Here is a 22182-nt window from a genome sequence, read left to right on the forward strand (position 1 = left end):
GGCGAGTTGCTTTTATTTCCTGTCCGCCTCTACACAGTTTTCCTATTTCGTTGTCTTTTTTTTTTTTTTCAACAAGTTGTTCACATACAGCTGATTGGTATCTATGAGTAAGATAGGACAATCAGCATCACTCGCCCTTGCACTGCTGCATAGTCTAGCACGCACGCACACACACACACACACGCATACACACGCACATGTGCAGGACGAACATACGACTTTGATTGGTTTTTGGCATAGCATGAGGTGTATATGCTTTATATTTGCCAACGAGAGCTCAGCTGCAGAAGAAAAAAAAAAAAGAAAAAAAAAAAGACTTGCATGAGATCTTTGGGTCGCCCTTTCCTGATGTTCAGGAACAACGAAGGATTATCTTTTTTGGTTAATACTAATGGACCTGTGGTTACACTAGCAAGAGAGCGAACATCTGAGCCTGTCTGTGGGCGAGCAGAGTTAGTTGGGCTTTGGTTTGTAGTTCCCATACTCATTTTTTTTTCCGATTCCTCAGCAAACTCTCCATTGATAGATATAGTCTATGTACGTTGCGTGATGAAAATGGATGGACGCAGAGAAATAGACGGTCGTGAACATGCATGGATGCATGGGGTCTAAACAATGATATGTCAGGTGGGAGGACAATGGTTCGGGCTAATGGTATGATTGGCAGCGTCTTCTTTTTGGAGGAAAAAGGATATTATAGTAAAACGCCGCGTGCGTGCGCGCGCGAGAACAGATGTTCGATGGGACTTTTGAGATTACGCATATGAAAAGGTACAGCCAGGTCTATCTGTTTATTCCTTCGATGCATAAAAAAAAAGTAGCAACGCCCCCCCCCCCCCCCCCCCCCCCCCTTCGTCGGTCATCGTTCTTCGCCCTTTGCCCTTCACCTTCCGCTTTTTTTTTCTTTTTTCGTTTTTCTTTTTTCAGCGAATGTTTTAAACATGTGTCTGCGCCTGCGCAGGGGATTGCAAAGTCGTACAGCAGGCCAGTTAAAATGAAGAAGGGTCTTCCTAAAGGCGAAGATGATGATGACAAAAGCTGGACAAAAAGGAAATTGTTGCGAAAGGCGTGTTTAATAACTTTCTTACAGCGACAGAATCAGCAGAGAGCACGAACGTGTGTACATTACTGCAGGTATGCGACGGAATGTTCGCTGATCTGAGGGCGGCAGAGGATTTCGATACAGCCAGCATTGCACATCGCATACACTCACATGTATGGAATCTATCTCTAGCGCTCACGTCGGGATCTGATCCGCATGAGCTGTGCACCGGAAAGTGGAGATCGCAGCTTCGGGGTTTATTTATTAATGGGATGAAGAGGAAAGTGGAGAAGTGGGTGTGTAGATAGACTGAAGACTAGTCTGCTGGATTTGGATGTGTGATCAGCAGTGCGAAGCAGAGGGAGAGCTGGACGAGGACGGGGGGGGACATCATGGTGCGACCAAGGCTCCCGAGTGGGTGGCCGTGTGGGTGTGTCTGGGTGTGGCAATATGAAGATGGTGAGCTGAGAGTGAAATATGCGGGCAAGGGGAACAGACTGTTGCCTCGAGTAAGCACTGTCGAATAGTAAGCAGGTCGACAGCATAAGCACGAGAGAAGGTTTGGGTGTTGTTTCCTATCAACAGACAACTGCCCGGACAGTGCCGTAGGACAGAAAAAATTATTCAGGGTCGGAAACAAAGTCGTTTTCGATTGAATAGGGAATGAATACAGATGGATTCAGAGATATCCCTATTGACGCGATTACAGCGAGACCCTCCGTGTAATCTGATTGGCGAAGACACCGCTTGCACGCTCCCTTCCCTGCCCCCTCCTGCCCCTCGCACCGTTCTGAAGGAGAGAAAGAGAGAAAGAAAGACTACGGCACTACGGCACGGAACAGAAGAGGGGGCCCAACCCAACCCTTGCACAAACACAAACACAAACAACACACGCAAACACGGCACACGCACCCACGCAAACACGACACACACACACACACACACACTCTCTCTCTCTCTCTCTCTCTCTCTCTCTCTCTCTCTCTCTCTCTCTCTTCCTACTCTTCCTACTCTTCCTACTCTTCCTACTCAGCACACGAGGGAGGACATCCATCCGCATCGCATCCATCGCACCCATTTTTCCTGCGGACGATATAAAATACAGCGACCAGCGAGGACAACCCGGCCAACAAACAACCCGCCAAGCCCACTCTCCCACACACCCTTTTCACTTTTTTTACCTCCACTCAACTCCTCCTCCGGCTCCCCCTTTTCCCGCCCTCCTCCACCGCTCTTTTCCTCCATCGCTCCTCTTCATTCATTCATTCATTCATTCATTCAGTCTCTGAATCTCACTCCCTTCTTCCTCTTCACACCCCACCCAGCACTCGACACTCGGCCCTTGGCACTTCTCTGCCGATCCTCTGCCCTCAATCCCTTCGAGCCCAACCACAGCATCCTATGGAAGTCCAGGCTGCCCCCTCGGTCATGATGCCCTCCTCCTCCTCCGCCACCACCGCCGCAAACATCCTCCACACAAGACTTATCTCCGTCAAGACCGCAACCTCCCTAATGACCATCGGCCCCGAGAACGATCCCCACCCCTCCTGGACATTCTTCCCTGCCTCGGCCACATACATCCCACACCCCACCTACTCCACTTCCCCCGTCTCCTCCCCGGCGGCTGCTCCTTCCTCCCCTCCCCGCCACACCTCTCCGCAGCCAGCACATGCCACCAGCAATAACCCGGGAAACAACACCAACAACCACCGTAGAAACAGCACCCCTACCTCAACTCCCTCGACACACCACCGTATCCTGGATCACTGCTTCCATGTATCCATCGAGACTCGCCTCAAACAGGCCGAGGCCCAGTACCTTGCCTCCACACAGGAACAGGCTGTGGAGCAGCAGATCAAGGAGCAAGAAGCGAAGCACCAAACCCCAATGTCGGCTCTGGATCAAGACGACTGGCGTCGTCGCCAACGCTCACTCGTGGATGAGGCTGTTGTCCTCGGTCGCAAGGGATCGAACGTCGAGGCCATTGTCGATGGTATGTGTGTGTCTATCTGCTTATCTATCTTGTACTCCCCTCCTCCCATATCCTCTCCACTCCTTGCTTCGTGATGTTCCAGCATCATTATCGCTCCATCTACATCTGGTTTGTTTCTTTGTTGTCTGGTTTGATTTCTTGTTTTCTTTTTTTCCTTTTTGTTCTGTGTTGATTCTGTTTGTTGGTCGGTCCTTCGCGCTCCGCCCGTGTACTTCTCCACACGTTGTATCCAGTTTCCGTGTGCTCTCAAAAAAAAATCCGTTTCGCTATCTCCATATCTCCAGCGAATATTTTTACTGTCTCCTTCCGATTCCAGCACCCAACGCGTGCAAATGCTCCATAAAAGGCAACTATAGACAAAGATCCGGGTCCTTGCATGGTCCACATGAAAATCATCGCGTCATGATACAGCTGCCCTTCATATACTTCATGTACCATGGCCCTCCCTCTCCTCCCCCCTACAGATTGCCATCGCTAGTAAACAACGCGACGCGTTGACTCAACAGAGTCATGCCCTGACATTTGTTTACTCACAAACATGCAAACATGCAAACATGTCTCTCCCTCCCTCCCTACTTTATCCCATATAGGCATCCTCAGGTCCCATCGCTCCAGTGGCCCACTGCAGAACCTGCCCAGGCACTTGAAGCACCGCCTGCACTTGTGCCAGCTGACCTCCATGGTCTTTGGCCGCTTCGATGTCGCATCCTCGACCAACAACTCGGCGGGCCTTAACATCTACTCGGCTTTCCACTCTCGTCGCCACGGAGCCTCACGTGCGGCCATCCAACGGCACCTCACCAACAACCCAAACGGACAAAAGACACGCACCTTCTTTGCTCAACCGATCCAGTCGTCCCCTTACTGCCGTCGCCACCATCGCAGGGACTGTCAACGCACCTGCTGCACCCTCGCCAAGCTCCAGCAACAACAACAGCGCGCGTTGGAACAGAAGAAAAAGATGACAAACAACTACTACATGAACAATGTGCGCAAGCCCGAACAACAGCGCGTTGCTGGACTGGTCGATACCATCCCTGCATTCCTACAGTGCTCCGCAATGAGCTACACCGATATTGCCAAGAGCATGGTCGAGAAGGGCGAGGCCAAGGATGTTGCGGAGACTCGGGTGCTGGAGGGCTGGTACAGGCTTTTGCTGGAGATGATGACCCAGGCTGTGGTGGAGTCGTTCCTTTGCGATGGCGCCATGGGCGTGGAAACTATCCTGGATGTCTTTTCTTATGGTGACGAGGCAGAGACTGAGGACGAGCCAAAGCAGGTCGCAGTGGAGGAAAAATCGGGTACAGCTCAGCAAGAGCAGCAGAATATTGCTCAGGAGAGTAATGGACATGAGCACCAGGATGACATCTTGTTTGTCAAGACTCCCGAATACGAAGCCTTTAAGAAAGCCAAGGACGAGCGTCTCCAAGAGGTAAGGGATACGGTTCAATTGTTCAATTGATGCATGCCTGATATTTATTTATATATTTTATTGCATTCATGGATAATGATCTTGATGGCTCACACTTTCTATGTGCTTCTATTTTTCTAGTTCTTGTCCATGAAAGGCGCATCGATGGAGCAGCACTTTGTCAAACTTGCCGCCAAGTATCCCTTGATTGTCTTTGAGCGCCAAATGACCCATTACATTGCTCGATCTCAGAAACTTCTCGAGGATCCCAAGCTGTCTAGGGTAAGGATATTCGCACTGAATTTATTCTTGACAACTGTTACCCTAAATCGGCTTTTTGTTGCAAATTACTAATTCTCTATGGTTATCTTTTTTATTTTTAATGTGAATAGAGCGCGGAGGAAATTGGATTCCTTATCCCTCCTGCTACTGCTGCATATGCAGATGGATCCTTGTCGATGCCAGTCAGTGATGACGAGGACGACGAGATGGAAGAGATCAGTCGTCTGGAGGAGATTAAGGAGGAGGCGGATGAAATTACAGTCGCCGCCAAGAACGTGGAGGAACGTCCACAACGGGTCCGACACGAAAAAATGAAACTGGCGACGATTACGACGTCCATGGATGGGGAAGAGGAGCCGGCCAAATTGAGCGAGTACGAGGGTCAACCTCGTCATCTGCCATCGCCTCCACCTTCGATGCATGCAAGCCGATCCAGCACGGTGTCGCCGTCGACGACGTCGGTCTCGTATAATGAGGAGGAAGAGTCGATTGCAGAGGCGGCGATGATTTTGATGTCGAACAAGAAGCACAGATACCCGGAGACTGTGCAGGGATCCAAACCCTATAATGAGGCGGTTGCGACCGAGAAATTGGGACGGGCAGTGAAGAAGATCAAGGTGTGAAATGCACCATGCACCATGTACCATGCGCCATGAGCCATGCATTATGGTTCTCTTTCACATGATACTTTTCAAGCATATCCCTTGGATGCTCGCCGGATCCAGCATCCAGCATGGATCAGGCACAACCATTCCTACTATCTCTGTCTTGTAGTTTAGATGTATTTATTTTATTATTATTTTTTTCCTTAATGACAATTTTCTTGTGTACTTTTAGGACGACTTTATACTCATTAAAGTCATTTTTATATTAAAAAAACACCCGGGTTCTTGGGATGAAAATACGGGCAAGACAAAAAGACATGGCGATGAAAGGAGGTGATCGTATATGGGTGATTGAGGTTCATTCGGTACCCTTTGTGTGGTGTTTGGACGCGCCCCTGACCAATTCACGGATACATGTATGTGGATGAGTGTGGTGTATGGTGTGTGGTGTGGGTGTTGTGTTGTGGACATGTAGGGCACATCCGTGTGCGTCTATGCGAACGGCGTGTTGTTGTGGCAAATGTTGTTTGGATCGGATAACTGGGGGAGTTTTGAGAGCCAAGCAATTCATTTCATGGACAAAGGACAAAGGGCCAAGGGCCAAGGGCAAAGGACATCTCCGAAAAATGAACCTCAGTCCGCACGATAGTATTTCCATGTGAATGTTAATGATAAGCGGAGGAGGAGGAGAGGCCTATTTCCCCAGCTTTTGTTTCTCCTCACACCTTTCTTTTCTTTCTTTTTTTCCCTCGTCCTAATCCTGGATGCCCTTGGATTCATTCCCTTTTTGCATCCACCATCCTATACCACCACCATAGACATAGACCATTCCACACATCCCCGCCCCTCAATCCATCCTTCATTTCATCCCATGGGACATCACAACCGCATCCATTCCTCCGAACACATTGGCTCCTCCTCGCTGTCAGCTGTAGTCGGCGAGACGCACGACACTCACGAGGCATCCATGATGCAGGACCAACAGCCCATCGGCCACAAGGACGGCCCTGGATATGCGAGCTCAAACAACAGCACCGGCGCCACCAGCTACGGCACCTCCAACGGCAGCAGAGGGATCGCCGCCCTGACCATGCGCCATCAGCCTTCCCCTTCCTCGGACCACAAAGGTGTCAAAGACAGCAATATCCATCACTCAACCTATTCACGGACAACAAGACCAAAATCTGCGGATTACTCATACAAGTCCGGAGTCGAGTCGGCGTCCTGGCCTCCTCCTTCTACAGGTGCAACAGAGTCTCTACAGAACACACCAGAGTTTTTGAAGCTCAGTGGATCGACGACAGCGGGATCGCATGCAGGGCCACCGTCACCGACCAGAGGGGCTGAGGGAAGAGGAGGAGGACAGAATCACACCAAGGGACTGAGTCCTGCACAGAAGCGGAGGCGGGCGAATCTGATGAGGGTCAGGATCGAGCGTGGGTTGATGGTCGGGATGGCGATGTTGGCGGGATATCGGATGATGACGCTGGATTACAGCAGTAATGACAATCAGGAGGGGGGGCAGGACAGGTTTTACGGTAGTCAGGGCCAGATCGAGCAACAGCAGCAGCAGCAGCATTTGCGGCAGGAAACCGTACCAGGTCTGGCGCGGAGTGCGTGGGCATTAGGCGCAGGTAAGAAGGAGAAGGAGGGGGAGGAGGGGGGGAAGATCTGTTTCTTGATGTTTCAAAGATGCGGTGGCCTTGGAATGCGGAGGGTTATTTGATCCTCTTTAAGCTTTATGAACAATCTACTCACGGCACCCTTTTTTATTTTTCATTTTTATTTTATTTCTCATTTTTTATTTTTTTTGTGATCCAAAGGGTTCACTTTGCTGGCATTGGTCCATGCCCTGTTTTTGACCGCACACGACCGTCAACTCCAATTCCCACTCCACAACAAAAACCTGCCGCTGCAGCCCCTTCGCAAACGATCCAGTCGATATCTGAACATGAATGGGCCCCAGGCGATTGCGACCGCTGCCGTGGTGGTGGCGGACAGTGATGACGAGAGCGAGGATGACGAGGCGCATCAGCGGGATATGGCTGCAGAGATTCAACAGGAGAATCTGTTACAGAATCAGGAATCTACTCATGGTACAAATGGTTGTGGGCCGGTGGACTCTAGCAATAATGGAGGGGGCTGGCAGAGTCTTTTCTGTCGATCGGCTGAGAGCGCTGTGCCGCAATGGAGGGTCTGGGGATCGGAGGCCCATTGGTATCGGTAAGCGGTGTGCTCGTTTTCGTATGAGCTGCGCTGGTCACAGTTCCGAACATGACATTAACGGAGACGTTTTTTTTTTGTTTTTTTTTTTAATAGAAAGGGAGCGGACAATGGATCAATCTTCGCCACGATTTTGGTCCCCGTTGTGTTGGCGGCCAAGTTTGTACAGACGGTGAACGACGAAAAGTTCTTGTCCACAGGCGCACACGGGATCCGCACGGCCGAGGCGGTGCTGTCGAACATGGCATTCTCGCTCATTTTCGGGACATCAATTCTCTTGCACATGCTGCTCTTGAAGGTGTTTGACCAGATAGGGGCCGGATCAAACCGTCTTCATTACCCATTTCAGCAACAACACCCACGTAAGGACCTTATGGGCGCTGGAAGGAGTACCGTTCTGGAGAACGCCTTCATGCCACCCATCATGACGACCCCTTCTGCGCCATGGACCTCAATGTCGATGAACAACCTGAGCACGATGACGAATAACAGTTTATACCCAAAGAATACCTATCCCTCGCATCGCCAACATCAGGCCATCTCCTCTCCCTCCTCACCGGCTTCACCCTGGCTCTCTGCTGCGTCATCCGCGCCTTCGTCAGTGACACAGACCGTGGAACAGCCACGGGAGATCCAGGACACGTTCATGTTTTCGACCGACCAACTTCACCACCCGAGTCTACTCATGGGATCCTCAGAGACGGATAAGTCGAGTGATCGGGAAGAGATCTGGATCATTGCTTTCGGATTCAATGGCGTATATACCTGCCTTGTCACGCTCCTCGCACGGTTTAAATGGATTCCTGGACTGGAAAATACGGGGGCCGGGATGGTGATGCTGAACCAGAACCTCTTTCAGATTTTGATGTTTGGATTCGCGTACTTTTATCGCCGGTCGTTCACGTTCGGGGAGCTGGTGATCCTTGCCCAGGCTGTTACGTTGATGATCCATGAGACGCTACTGATGACCTTTGTGACCCCATCACCGCCCGTCGGCGCTGTGCTGGAGCACCCGCAGTTCATGTTCCTGTTGACGCTGGTGATGGGCATGTTGCTTGTGGGTGTGTTGCTGACGCCTGTACTGATGTATTGTCGACGACTGGCCCAGATGCCAACCAAGGGTGCTAGCGCTACAGCCCTGCAGAAGCGCGAGCTCAAGAAGAAGATCTCGGCCGGCGTAATCTACACGGGACTGGTGGCGATTGTGCTGGGGGTGATCATGCCGAGATGTGAGCGTGCGTTGGGTCAGAACCCGTTCTTGTGGTTGATTGAGTTTATGCTGATGACAAAGATCTTTACGACAGCGCCGCAGGAGCTGGAACAGCCGGGTCAGTCGCCGGTTTCGTCAACGTCGTCGTTGTTGGCACCGAATGTGTCGGATGCAAAGTTTGGACTGGAGACGCTGATGGGAGCGAGGATCGGGTGGAGTCGGTTGGGGCTATGTCTGTACTGGATCCTGGCGGTGGGATGCTCGATCGCGTTCTTTTACTGGATGAACGCGTCGATCCGGAGGCGGTCGATTATGGGGTCATTGAATAACCGGAGAAAGTACTATCATGCCCTGGCAGTCCTGATGTTCATTCCCGGGTACCTCGCCGATGTAAGTGTGCTTGTGTTTTTTTTTCTCTTTCTGCAATGATGATGATATTTTATGAAAGATCGTCGTGGGGTGTGAGCTGATCGTCTAATACCTGTCCTATATTTACTATACTTAAATGCTATGTAGGAGCCTTTCATGCATATTGCGTTCTCTGTTGGTCTTGCAACCCTGATCTTCTTGGAGTACATCCGGTACTTTGCGATCGTACCGTTCGGCAAGGAGATCCACCTGTTCCTCGTCGGGTTCTTGGATGCGCGCGACGGTGGACCGATTATTCTCAGCCACCTGTACTTGCTTATGGGATGCGCGACCCCCGTCTGGTTGGCGGAACAGCATATCCTGGCAGGCCTTTCTGGAATCTTTGCGCTGGGTGTCGGAGATGCGATGGCGTCGATTGTTGGAAAGCGGTTCGGGAAACATCGGTGGCCCGGGACGATCAAGACGGTCGAGGGGACGGTTGCGTTTGTGGTGAGTGTGATGATGGCAGCGGGGGCTGTGTTTGTGGGGATGTGGGTCATGAGCTTTGTGTTTGGTGACACCTCGATGTCCTCGGCTGTGTTGGGCTCCAAGACCGGGTCTGGTAGGACGGTGCCGCCGGCGTCGCTGTTGTCGTTCTCGACGTGGAATGATTGGTCGGCGGTGAGGTGGACGGTTTGGGGGGTGGTCCGGTATGGGATGGCTGTGTCTGCGGCGGCGATGTTGGAGGCTGTGTCGGAACAGAACGACAACCTGGTAATCCCGGTGATTATGCTGGCGATGGTTTGGTTGATTTAACAGCGAGAGTGAGAATGAGAACGAGAATGAGAAGGGAGGAGTGGAAACGGATGCTGTTTTTGCGTATGAAAAAACAATATACAAACAGAGACTTGGCCCAGCGTCTTTGTTCTTTCTTCTCTTCCCTTCTCTTCTCTTCTCCTCTTGCTGGGCTGTTTATTGTATGATACGAACTATTTTCTGGCACGAATAAACGGTGTACTATTAGAAAGGATGTATTTTTGAGTATGTTGACGCGATGGATGCAAATGGACGCGACAAACGCTTTGACGCGTAGCGAGAAATAATGTAACACAAACTGGTTTTCTAGATTCCAACGTTTTTTGGAAGTCAGTAATTCGCTTTTAGTTTATCTTTTTTTTTTATTTTTATTTTTTTTAATTAATTTAATTTTTTTTTATATCCGGGCGAGACTACGGCGCTTTCCTTCTTCTCGGTATCGCCTTTGCAGGACCCTCGGCACCAGCACCTCCGAGCTGCCTACTCATCAACACCGCCGGCGATATCGTCTCCCCACCACCACCACTATTGCCATTACTAGCCACTCCTACCAAGCCCCCGGCCCCAAACGCCAGACCCGGAACGAGGGATGATTTACCCTCGAGCAAAACCCTGGACGCATCCTTATCGACGATCAACCCCCTCAACCACTTGATTTCCATCTCCAGTTCCTTGACCCTGACCTCGAGAAGCTCGGATTTGGCGGTCATTTCTTTAGCGGTCTTCTCGAGGATCTGTTCACGGAGTCGTTTCTTTTGACGGAACCGCGCAGAGGCTGCGGTGTTGCGGCGACGCTTGTCTTCTTCTGCAGCGAGCTTGGAAAAGTACTCGGGCTCGTCCTGCGTGGGCGAGAGGAGGCTGTTGCTGCGGCTTCGGCTTTGGGAGGAGGAGGATGAGGAGGCGGCGGCGGGGTCTTGGTCGTCGGTTTCGACACTGCCGTCCCTGGCGGCGACAGCGGCAGCGGCAGCGGCGGCGGTGGTGGTGGTGGTGATGATGGAATGAGGGGAGGGGTCGTCTGTGTCCATGGCGGTACAGCTGTTGTTGGTGGGCGAGGTCGAGTCTTCTTGGCCTTGTTGTTGTTGTTGCTGTTGTTGTTGGAGGAGGAGTTTACGTTCTTCGGCGAGTTCGGATTGGTACTCTTCAAGTTCGTTCTCGAGCTGTTGGAGTTTTTCTTCATGTGAGACCAGTAGACGTGACCGAGCCGAGGCCGTGATCCTGTTGGTGTTACTCCCATTCCCACTCCCACTGCTGCTGCTGTTGGGTTCGAGTTGCTGATGAGGACGTGAGTGTGGGTGCGGATGCGCGTGGTGTTGTTGTTGTTGTTGTTGTTGTTGTTGTTGTTGGTGGTGGTGGTGGTGGTGGTGGTGGTGTGGATGGATCTGGAGGTGGTGAAAGTCGTGTATGACAGTTGGAGAGGGGAGTGGGGATGCGGTGCTAGGAGTAGTATTGTTATTACTGCCGTTATTGCTGTTGTACGGGTGGAATGGCTGCTGCTGCTGCTGGTGTTGAAGCAGATGGTGCGGTGTACTTGAACCTGGGCCGTGCTGCTGAGTGTATGCAGGGCGGGGGTGGTGCACGCGAGGATCGTATTGTAATTGCTGTGGTTGATGTTGGGAGATCAAGGTTGTATCGTTGCTATTGCTATTGCTATTGCTATTGTTGTTGTTGTTGTTGTTGTTGTTGTTGGATGGGATAGGGTTGCGCTGACGCGATCGTTCCACGAGCGAGAGCGATGTCCGTGGATCTAAATTTTTTTTTTTTACGAAAATAGAATAGGTGTAGAGTTGAGTTGTCCAAAGTCTCGGTACCCATTCAAATTCACGGGAGAGTGGAAGACAGACAGGGAAGCCTCGCGTGTTGTGTGCATGTAGATCTTCTTAACAAACACGGCAACCATGTCGCAAGATAAAGATTGTGTCGTGGTGTGGGGAGAAGGGCGGATCTACAATACCTTCAGAGCTTGCATCAAGATAGCCGTGGATGGCGTCAAATTGCTGCAAGTGTCGTTGCACATCTGCAGGGTGGTACTGAGGCGCGTGAGATGGCTGGTGCTGCTGCTGTTGATGATGCAGGTGGTGCTGTTGGTGTTGTTGGTGTAGTTGTTGTGGCAGAGGCTGTTGCTGCAGCACTGCGTATGCGTGCGGCGGTTGCGGATGATGCGACCGCTGTTGCTGCTGCTGTTGTTGTTGTAGCTGTTGATTCTGAACAAACTGTTGTTGCTGATACTGAAGCCCCTGCTGCTGCTGTTGTGCCCGCTGCTGTGCCTGATACTGCTGCTGCTGCCTCTGAGCGATCTTAAGGGCTATCTCGTCCTCGAGATCCTTTTCCGTGGGGTTATCGAACGTGAATTGTGCACTCGCCCACAGCATTAGATCATCGTCCGGCAAGTTCTGAGGATCATCTTCGTCTTCTTCCGTCGTCGTGATCGGTACTCCTGGTCCCGATCCTGCCCCTGTCCCTGCTCCTGCTCCTGCTCCAGCTCCTGGTTCAGCTCCGGGTGTGTCCTTGGATGACGGCTGTTGGCTGAACGTGTCGATCACGGCCGAATATGGGTTTGGATAGTTTGCCATTCACGGTTTATAGAGAGAGAAAAAAAAAAAAAAAAAAAAAAAGGCAAGAGTGGTAAAGAAAACAGCGTGTGGAGGACACTGTCAAATAAAGTCGAGGATAAAAAAACAAAAGCAGCTAGTTGTTGCCTGGATGCCCTCTGCTCTTTTTTCCTGCTAAAAACCGACAACACTTTGCTTCTCGAATGGATGATATCACGAGAAGATGAAGAAACGACGTGAAAGAACAGGTTTGTATTTGAAGGATGGATGCCTTTATACAAGGGGGGGGGGGGAAATTAATGACAACAAAGAAGAAATATATGGCGACGCTGAGGACTTGAATGATGTTATCTGTTCAGTCCCTGAATCTAATTCTCAGCAGTGCCGTCCGGTCAAAGTATGGGTGTAACGATCGTGGTTTCAATAGCAGAGAAGCCCAGCTGCTGTGATTACGGCCTTAATGATAACAGTGGGTAATAGAAGAGTGTACGAGCGAAAAAAGAAAAAGCAAGTGAAGAATGCCAGTGAAAATGCCAGAAAAATAAAATAAAGAACAGAGAGTGCAAATGAGAGTGAACGGCAAGAGGAATGACGGCGGTTTTATGGACGGCGTGAAGCAACGGATCAGATCGTTGCGGTGCTTTGGTTGTCGTGGATGCTAAAAGTGAGGATACGTTGAACAAGGTGATGAAAACGGAATGAAGGGTGTAACCATTGGCCACAAAGTGTAATGGAAGGCGAAAGAGAGCGTCCATCCCACGATAGACAAAGAGAATGCACAAAATAATCGCACGATGACACGATATTAGAGGGATCTTGTCAATCTTTCTTTGCAGGAAGGAAATGCCACGCATGGCGAGCTACTAGAGAAGGCGAAGAGGCACGAAGAAAACGAGCTGGACGGGGTGTATATCCGCTATGGGTAAATGGTAACTCACACTTGTAAGAACAAAATAAAATAAAGTCTTCCGTGCTCTGCTCTATTGACCAATGGAACTCTGTTTAACACAGATACGGAATGACAATCGACCATTGGCTCGGTGTTTCTCTCTCCCAACTCGCCTTCGTCGACTCCTCTTCTCATGGAGCAATTGCGCAGGCCCTAGACTACAGCAGTGTCCTTCATGCAGGTCTGGTTACTCCTGTGCAGCACATGGGAGCGTCAAAACACAGTTTGAACTCATCTTGCAGGTCTTTTTTTCCTCTCAGGCTACCGGCGATAAATGCACAAATGCACATCCATATCCTCAATCGTAAACACTTGAGCCGCGATTAACATACAAGTAAAAAAAAAAACGCTGTTCTTCCTCATTCCAAATTTGTTCTCCGCGTGCATTTCAGGTTTTCTTCCTCGATCAAAAAAAAAAGTTCGGGCAACTCTGATCCCATCGCTCCCTCTTCTTTCGTCTTCTGCCATCGGGGCCATAGAAGGTGGGACTAAATGCATGCTTTTTTGCCGTCATTGGATCCGATCGTATGTCAAGGTTGCAGGGACACCTGCAACGCATAGCACTTGGTATCGATCAAAATCGCAGCCGTCGGTATGGTAGGTTAAACATGAAGGTAAAGAGGAAAGACGTGATGGGCGACCTTATTTCCTTGATCGCGCTTCATCGGACGAAATCCTGATGACAATAATATTAGTTCAGGCCTTTTGTTCTAACCCCAAAGAACAAAAAATCCGTCAAACTGTGTTTGGACCACCTTTTTGTTATAATATTTCCTTTAACATGTGCGTGATACTATTTTGTCGTCGCTCTCCCTTAGATCGGTAGTACTACGATGACCCTGCCCGTGACACTCGAGATAGTCGGCGTGCATGAAGGCGATGGTATTCGTCATCGATATAAAAGGGTTGACACGATCTGCTCCACTTGCGAGACGAGGCCATACAAAGCGGATCTGTTCTCAGGAACAGTAACTATCCTGTTGAATAGAGCTCTATTCAATCGATCACTTTGAACTTCAAAGTATCAACAGACACTTTATTGAATGTGCAATAGATTGCATCGAGACTTTCGGGGTCCTCGATTGCACATACAAGTGTTCTCCAATTGCAATGGGCATTCTTCCCGCCCCTTCGGGCAAAGAGATCAGAAGGGAGCGTCATGCCGTTCATGCAACGGTTACACCGAAAAAACACGGATGAAAACACTAAACAAAATGCGCAAACTTTGTCCAGAATGGCGTGCTACATTGGCGTGCTGACGACGAGCAGGATCGTTCTCTGCGCCTTCCTCATTTGGACATATCCTGCACAGATTTAAAAGCTTATTCGAAGGCCTCAAAAACAAACGGTGCGCGATCTGGAGCACGGTTACGTGCGATAAACACTTGCAGTTTCGCGTGGCAAGCGTGTTCGCGGGTCCCAAAACCGTTCTTTTATCATGACGAAAGGCTCCTATGATAACATGCAATCAATTTATTTTATTTTTCTTCCTTCTCCACTATCTTCTCCTCCTCAAGGTCTGGTTCTTTTTAACCGCGTTAGGGTTCCTTTTTCCATATCCAATCACTGGTGCGCCAAAGGGATTCCTGACATCGATCTGGCCTTCGAGCAGACGGGGAACGTAGTCTGGGTCAAAAGCATCAATCTTCTTTTGCCGCCTCTGGAACTTCATCGACAGCTCATACTCGCGTTGATCCTCCCTTAAAATCAGATCGTTGTTCTTGCGACCGCCCTTGGGTGCGGGGATCGAGTACTTTGTGCCGCGGAGGTTGTAGACCATATTCTTCTTCAGATAGTACTTCACGTTGCCGTTCTGATCTGTGCTGGTTGATGTGCGCATCAGGGTAGAGTTTCCACAGCTCGGGCAGAACTTTTTCTCCATATCGGATGTGACCCTATTGTATGAAGATATCGTTATATGTTAGCAATCGCCCCTTTTATGAGCAGAGACCCCTGTCCAGAGATTTATATCGCTTACTTAGTGCAGGCATGGCAGCGGAGAACCCAGCTCTTGACTTTGCTGATCCGGAGTCCATCGATCGACAACAGGTTGAGCCCCATCTGTAAAAGCACGTTCTGCATGGCATAATCCCCTGTCGTACAGGCAACTTGCATGAACTGTGGCTGGCGGACCTTCTTCTTGGACTTCAATGTACCATGGCGCTTGAACTTTTTGACGTTCTCCGGCGTGATCCACTCGCCATCATCATCGTCGTCCTCGTTTCCCTGGCCTTCTACCTTTTCTTCGCCCTCATTGACCTCGGCATTTGCAGTGGAGTCCTCTGATGCCTCTACTGATTCAGATGCGGTTACTGTGGTTGAAGATTTGGCTTGCTGCTCCTCTACTGCAGTTTCGGCTGTTGACATATTATCGAGCTTATCTGTAATGTCCTGCACCTGCACCTCGTCCTCATCTTCATCATCTGATTCCTCCACCAAAACAGTGTTGCCTTGCTCATTAGTCTCTTGCTGTTCCTGGCCCTCCTTGGTCTGCTCAGTCGACTCGTCCTCCTCAAAATCCCCAGTGATCTCTTTGGCAGAGTGCTTGGTACGCTTTGGTGGTGCAGGCTTCTTGTTCCCGGCTTGAACATTGGGTCGATGGGGCTCCGTTCGAATACGCTTCATACCGCAGTTTTCGAGTTCAAGCTGGTAGGTCAAGGCCAAAACACGCAGATCGGTCGCAGACAAGACAGCATAATCACCGGTCTTTCTCGAGAATGCAGCGACTAGGTTTCGATTGAGGTTATTAGATTATAATTGGGTGAGCTCACTGGGTCCAGGTACAGATGTCGATGATTATAATACAGGTAGCCGCTTCTGCTTTACCTGCACGAACAGAGGCCTCGGTTGGGTTGATGACCTGGATATCAAAGGGAAGCATGGCTAGGTCGTTACGAGCCTGTCTGTCTCTGATTTCGTTGAGAACCTCCGGAATGGTGTAGAACTTGTCCGCCAGAGCTCTCAACTTCATAGCACCTCCTCGCAAGAAGGGGGATGTATCCAGAACCAGATGCACGGCCTTGTCATTGATATCGTCCGCGGTTAAAAAAGGATTACTATCCGTGGAGGGCGCGACTGCAGCGGGCCCTTGATTCTGCTCGGTTGCTGCCATGGCTGCTGTGTATTTTGCGAAAGGAGGTAGTTTGGGTTGGCGAAAAAAGAGGAAACGAATGAACGCAGCTGGGAGCAGAGGGTGGACCACTGGGCAACCATTGCTGTTTACTTGGAAAAAAAAATGCCTTAACTATTCAAGCCACAGGGCAAACACAGTCCCTCTTTTGCCACCATTTTTGAGAGACGCGTATTTTAGGTTTGTAGTAAGCGACCTACTTTTCTTTCCTCCAACTCCATTGTCCCTGCACTCTCACCACGCACTCCACAGCATTCAAATGTCATCTGAAAACCAGTGGTGAGTGCTTCAACATTAGCCGCTAAGTTCATGCATCCACCTTTACTTTCATCCTTTCCTCTATCTTGCTGATCGCCTTCTTTTCTCGTTTCCGAAAGCCGTTTCACTGCACGACTGCGAAACGTGCGACACCTCGCTGCCGTTATAAAATCCATCCACTTCAAAGACGTAAGGACCTTCGCCATATGCCTCAATTCATTCCGGGCATTACTGTGGCCTTCATGGCTCCAGGGACTCACGCAGGACTTGCCCTCGACATTCTAGATAGCGACATGCAGGATCTCGCCTGATGGCCTGACCTTCATATTGGAAGAGTCGCGCTGTCTCTTTGGGCGATGCCTCATACAGAAACAAATCTTTGAAGACTTTAATTTCATGCCCCCGATGACAGACGGTGCACCCTTAAATTCAGAGTCGCAGCAGGAACCGCGCTTCGTCTCCCAGTCTGGATCCCAGCATGGTTCGAATCAATATTACAGCCAAAGGATGCCTCCCGGATACAGCCCTGACGGAACAGCCAATTTTGGGATCAATCTGGCAACCCTACTGAGTTGTCTCAACATGTTCGGAACAGCCGGGTCGTCGAGCATATATACCGGAGATGGCACTGGGGGAGCAATAGGAGGGAGTCTCAATTCCGGTCCAGTAACAGCCATCAAATTAAGCTACAATGGAACTGGGACCACATTCAATCTCACGTAAGTGGCAAACTGATCAACAGAGAGAGAAACATGATAGACTCTTGGTGCTCTGCTAATATTTATCTATTGTTCCTGGCTACTCTTAGACTGGAAGACGACGGGGTCGTGACAACTTGTGGGATCCCAACCTTTGATCCAGAGCCGCCGGTCGACTTTGAGTTCAACGAGGAAAACCACTCAAAAATTATCATGAAGGTAATGGCAGCCTTTCAGCCCATGATGCTACTTTTGCGGTAACCTTCAGGAACTGTTGGCTGACATGTTCCTTTTTCTAGGCCCAATGGTTAGAAGAAGGGTTGAGGGACCTGGATGCCACAAGTGATCGCGTCGTAATCCGGCTTTCACCAGATATCCCACATCTGCGAATCTCAAGTCTGGGGACAATCGAGAACCTGGATGTCAACTACTCGCAGGGCGATGTCATTGAGACATTTGTCTATCAGTACAATCGGCCAATCGAGATTAGCTATAATTTCTCGCACGTTCTGAATGTCCTTCGTGTGTGCCCCATGGCCACTAAGGCCAACATGGCAATCGACTCCAAGGACTTTATGAGAATCCAGTTTCTCTTGCCAGTTGTAGAGCACAAATACCTTTTCGCAGAATACTCTTTTTCGCCTCTTGAGGCATTGGATTGACCTCAATAAAGAACATTCATCACGTGTAGCCAACTGTTACAAGGTATAAAACCACAGCTGAAAGGAGGGCAACTCTATAGCTTACAACTTCTCAATATGAAGGACAACACATCGAACGAAGGCAGGTCTTGGTCGGGTGGAAGACCAGTATTCAACGGACGCAGGCTCGCGAAGAAAAACTTACTTTGGCTAATGAACATTCACTTTGGAAATAGATGATTCGAATCTCCTGGTGATTGTGTTGGACACAAACCCATTCGAATGGGAGCACCCTTCGGCGCCACTAAAACTCAACGAAGCGCTCCAGCATATCCTCGCCTTCATGAACGCACACCTTGCTGGGCGGCACGATAACAAATTGGCAGTCATTGCAAGCCATGTTGGCGTCAGGTATGTGGAAACAAGGATCAAAGCGGGCTCCCCCTTCGAATAGGAACCGGATTTGGGCCAATACTTATTTGTCAATATCCTTCTATACAGCAAGTTTTTATACCCAACATTGAATGAGACAGCACCAGGAAGCAAAGTACAGACAAAGAAGGATGCCAATGTCTATCAGGTGTTCAAAGTTGTGGATGACGCCGTCAGATCAGGAATCGCAAAGTTGTTACAGAATCCACGCCCAACATTGGAAGAGAAGGACCTCGGATCTTCCAAGATTGCCGCCTCGTTATCACTTGGACTCTGCTGTAAGTCTTCTGGACGAGATAGGAATAACAGTTGTCTGCGCTTACAAGCGTATTGCCCTCCACTGGAAATGGTCGCTCACTTTTTTGCGTTGTCTATAGATATCAATCAGGCACTCAAATCGGACGGGATGGGGCATGTTAAACCTAGGATCTTGGTCTTGACAGTATCACCAGACTCTTCTTCGGATTATATCCCCATCATGAACTGCATTTTTTCGGCTCAAAAAGCTGTAAGTTTACCGAGAGCTGCGCCTGAGGAGGGTCATTGAAGTCGATTGCCACCAAATTCTGATATATTTATCAATATGTTTTGTACTAGGATATTCCCATCGATGTGTGCAAATTTTGGGGCGAAGACGCGGTCTTTCTTCAGCAAGCTGCGCATATTACCGAGGGTATTTACCTGAGGCCGAATGATCCACGCGGTCTCTTGCAGATTCTCATGGTATGATTCCGCGACGATTGCAAAGTCTTTTTCGCCTAAGATTTGGCCTTTCGATGTACTGGTTATAGCCTGCTAATATGCATGTGCCTCTATACATGCTGCTTAGTTTTCATTTTTGCCAGACATGTATTCGAGGAACTATCTGTACCTGCCAGGCCAGGACCAGGTCGACTTCCGAGCAGCATGCTTCTGCCACAAGAAGATTGTCGATATTGGATACGTGTGTTCTGTGTGTCTCTCAAGTATGTGGTGATAACCCCTCAGTTGGATATGGTTTTATGGTGAAGCTATGACTTATTTTTTGCATCTATTTGATCTGGTCTAGTTTTCTGCGGCTTCTCTCCTGTCTGTTCGACGTGCAGGTTTGTGTGCTTTTGAGATGCATACTCGTAGGGATCATGAAGTTGGTGTGGTATGGGCGTCTAACAACCAAGACTCTTTTACACGGAATAGGACCAAGTTTGCGTTCCAGCCTTTGCTCTCATCCGCAAGAAGGTTGGGTGCAAAATCAGCCGCATCTAATCCCGGCTCCCCGAGGTCGAGTACGCCAAGCACACCAATGCCTTCTGCAGCTACATAGAGTATTTCAAAATAAACTCGAGTGCATCAGTGTAATTTGGTGGCGCCGTGTTCAAACTGGTCACGGCTATTTTATTTTAAGATACGTGCATGCATGCATAGTACCTCTCATTCATTCACAATTTGACTTTAGCAGGATGGAATCGCCCGTACTCTCCCAGCACGATGACCTTGACGGTGTCGAGCGGAAGAAGGAGAAAGTCCTTCCAAAGATTCAGCGAGAAAAAATAGTAGTGACACATCAACAGCATACCGCGGAGGAAGAACCAGTGTCTTTGCAAAGACAGACCTTATCTTTCTCGCTTATTGACACCTCTGTCCTTTTGCATAGATATTCTGTATCGACCTGGATCTTTCTATGGACGAATGCTTCATGGTGGGCGACAAGATGAAGTGAGTGGTAGTTCACAACTGTTGCGTACCCAGGACTTCCTCGTAATGTTGGAACAGCATTGACCGTTCAATCACGCCATGTCTTTTAGCGACACAAGGATCAACAGAACAAAGCAGCTTTTGAAGTGGTTCATCGAGCAAAAGACGAGCTGGAATTCTGGACACGAGTTTGCAGTCATGATACTGGGCGAGAGGGCAGTTTGGGTACGTTATCGACAAATACCATGTCGGACGTGCTACAATCCAAAGATGTATCATCTTTTAACAACTCGCTGCATTTCATCAACTTCTCTCATCAGCACATGGACTTCACTTCGGACACGATGCTGCTATCTCACGTCATCGATGAGCTCTATACAATGGGGAAGTTTACTGCGTTCAGTAAGAATGATGGAACCTAAACAGTGATCGTTGCCACTGCCATCGAAATTGGTACTTTAATGTCTCACAGAGTCTTTCTTTTATCCTGCACAAGTGTAGATTCCACCAGCTTATTCAAAGAAATGTATGTGGCAGCATGCGATGCACGAGAGAAAACAATATAGGGTTGTCTGGCCTGCGAGTCGCACGTATTTACCATCCCTGCCTCAACTTCACTCACCCAAAGATTAGAGCACGCAAATCTGGATGAAGACGATGGATCTATCATTCGTGCTATTATGATCTATACACGCTCAGACGTGTTGCCAAGTATGCCGGACCGCGAGGTAATGGCATCTGAAGTGGTGTACAAAATCAGGTCTCTGATATCAGCAGGCTGCAAGCTGATACCTCACCCAATTATTTTTCTAGGTCCTGGACGTGCTATACTCGAGTCGAAGGTTCTATTACGATTGCATCTACATTCACCTTAAGGCTGCAGAGGTTCCCGGGCCGATCAAACCTCAGGTATTGCTTGCCTGCTCTCGGTAGACGATGCAATTGCTCTAAGAAAGCGAGCAATCACGACTCATGACTGACCTATCTTTTTTTTTTTTTTTTTTTTTTTTTTTACAACTGCTTTGCACAGCATGTGTACGATAGGTTGACAGAAATGGAGGACCAACGATCACCTGGATACTATTACGAACTCACTCGACTCTTGAAAAAGTTCGCCACAGCAATGGGAGAGCTCTTGGCGCACCCCCGTGTGCGGCCAATACAGGATGATCTGATGTCGAAAATGCCCCCACCGCCAAGTGTGAAGCGACTGGAAGATATGGCACTAAAACAGCAACTACAGCAGGAACAGCCACGCAACTACCCTCAGCAGACGCCTTCAGCTCCCGTCAGAACAACTATTCCAGTGGCACACAAGAGCCCTGAGAAAACTGCAGGTGTTTCCAGTCAAAAGTCGGGCGGCGTTTTTGGAAACCCCAGCTCAGATCCATCTTCATCATCGACTCTTGTAGCGCCCAGCTCTGTTTCTTCGCCTTTTATGTCGGCAGCGGAGCGAGAACGATCAAACCCATCATCGCGTGTAAAGGCTGATATGCCCCATGCGGGTTCTACATCGGGTCCAGGGTCACCCACGGGCTCTGGGGTGGGATCAGCGACAGCATCTGGGAGCGGAACAGGCATGGACGATGCGATTTTAATCTGAAGCAGAACGGCAGCTGGAGCTCCACATAGGTCGTTGGTGAGAATAAAGGTTCCATTGATTGTGATGTGTTGCATGCTGAATGGCACAGTACCAAGAGCGTGCGAAGAAGCAAAACGTCTTACTATATCATGCTGTAAAGAGGAACGTCGGGCGGTGAACTTTAGTATTCGAGTCAGTGCTGCGCATGATGGGGTAAACTTTTTGATTCGCTGCCTGCTGCGTTTGTCTTGGAACGGTGCCTGATGTATGCGGGGTTACACGATAGCATTCCTGCTGCGGTTCACATGGTTTCCCTTTAGTGGTGCCATAGCTAAAAAA

The 22182-nt window shown here is 49.5% G+C and overlaps 8 protein-coding genes across 8 annotated transcripts; 6 read left to right on the forward strand and 2 right to left on the reverse strand.

Moving 5' to 3' along the window:
• The first annotated feature begins 2043 nt into the window (after positions 1 to 2043).
• Positions 2044 to 3132, forward strand: BC939DRAFT_450913 (uncharacterized protein). Its single transcript, XM_051555588.1, has one exon. It carries the CDS (start codon positions 2444 to 2446, stop codon positions 3107 to 3109), a length of 666 nt encoding a protein of 221 aa, XP_051412391.1. The 5' UTR covers positions 2044 to 2443; the 3' UTR covers positions 3110 to 3132.
• Positions 3133 to 3348: 216 nt separating this feature from the next.
• On the forward strand, positions 3349 to 4729 carry BC939DRAFT_156063 (uncharacterized protein). Its single transcript, XM_051550254.1, has one exon. The coding sequence runs from the start codon at positions 3574 to 3576 to the stop codon at positions 4495 to 4497; it is 924 nt and encodes a 307-aa protein (XP_051412392.1). The 5' UTR covers positions 3349 to 3573; the 3' UTR covers positions 4498 to 4729.
• A 2377-nt stretch (positions 4730 to 7106) lies between these two features.
• BC939DRAFT_156071 (uncharacterized protein) lies at positions 7107 to 10142 on the forward strand. Its single transcript, XM_051550255.1, has 3 exons — positions 7107 to 7556; positions 7653 to 9156; positions 9283 to 10142. The coding sequence occupies exons 1-3, from the start codon at positions 7285 to 7287 to the stop codon at positions 9928 to 9930; spliced, it is 2424 nt and encodes an 807-aa protein (XP_051412393.1). The 5' UTR covers positions 7107 to 7284; the 3' UTR covers positions 9931 to 10142.
• Positions 10143 to 10343: 201 nt separating this feature from the next.
• On the reverse strand, positions 10344 to 12500 carry BC939DRAFT_503012 (uncharacterized protein; the record flags this gene model as incomplete). The annotated part of the gene is made up of 2 exons (XM_051560355.1): positions 10344 to 11674; positions 11882 to 12500. 2 exons carry the CDS (start codon positions 12498 to 12500, stop codon positions 10344 to 10346), a joined length of 1950 nt encoding a protein of 649 aa, XP_051412394.1.
• Positions 12501 to 14926: 2426 nt separating this feature from the next.
• BC939DRAFT_484038 (Nin one binding Zn-ribbon like-domain-containing protein) lies at positions 14927 to 16399 on the reverse strand (the record flags this gene model as incomplete). Its single annotated transcript, XM_051559232.1, has 3 exons — positions 14927 to 15323; positions 15407 to 16154; positions 16255 to 16399. The coding sequence occupies 3 exons, from the start codon at positions 16397 to 16399 to the stop codon at positions 14927 to 14929; spliced, it is 1290 nt and encodes a 429-aa protein (XP_051412395.1).
• A 374-nt stretch (positions 16400 to 16773) lies between these two features.
• BC939DRAFT_450920 (Rad1/Rec1/Rad17) lies at positions 16774 to 18412 on the forward strand. Its single transcript, XM_051555589.1, has 6 exons — positions 16774 to 16837; positions 16936 to 17005; positions 17102 to 17535; positions 17625 to 17733; positions 17814 to 18250; positions 18361 to 18412. Exons 1-5 carry the CDS (start codon positions 16818 to 16820, stop codon positions 18174 to 18176), a joined length of 996 nt encoding a protein of 331 aa, XP_051412396.1. The 5' UTR covers positions 16774 to 16817; the 3' UTR covers positions 18177 to 18250; positions 18361 to 18412.
• BC939DRAFT_450922 (TFIIH subunit Tfb4/p34) lies at positions 18263 to 19932 on the forward strand. The gene is made up of 8 exons (XM_051555590.1): positions 18263 to 18297; positions 18392 to 18566; positions 18657 to 18865; positions 18965 to 19095; positions 19185 to 19310; positions 19417 to 19552; positions 19636 to 19672; positions 19764 to 19932. Exons 1-8 carry the CDS (start codon positions 18273 to 18275, stop codon positions 19888 to 19890), a joined length of 966 nt encoding a protein of 321 aa, XP_051412397.1. The 5' UTR covers positions 18263 to 18272; the 3' UTR covers positions 19891 to 19932.
• A 64-nt stretch (positions 19933 to 19996) lies between these two features.
• On the forward strand, positions 19997 to 22077 carry BC939DRAFT_450923 (uncharacterized protein). The gene is made up of 8 exons (XM_051555591.1): positions 19997 to 20119; positions 20221 to 20282; positions 20372 to 20486; positions 20582 to 20663; positions 20763 to 20787; positions 20890 to 20989; positions 21075 to 21170; positions 21292 to 22077. Exons 1-8 carry the CDS (start codon positions 20027 to 20029, stop codon positions 21862 to 21864), a joined length of 1146 nt encoding a protein of 381 aa, XP_051412398.1. The 5' UTR covers positions 19997 to 20026; the 3' UTR covers positions 21865 to 22077.
• Positions 22078 to 22182: the final 105 nt, after the last annotated feature.

Source organism: Gamsiella multidivaricata (genome assembly GCF_025024155.1).
Source record: "Gamsiella multidivaricata strain RSA 2152 chromosome Unknown BC939scaffold_31, whole genome shotgun sequence".
NCBI classification, from domain to species: Eukaryota; Fungi; Mortierellomycota; class Mortierellomycetes; order Mortierellales; family Mortierellaceae; genus Gamsiella; species Gamsiella multidivaricata.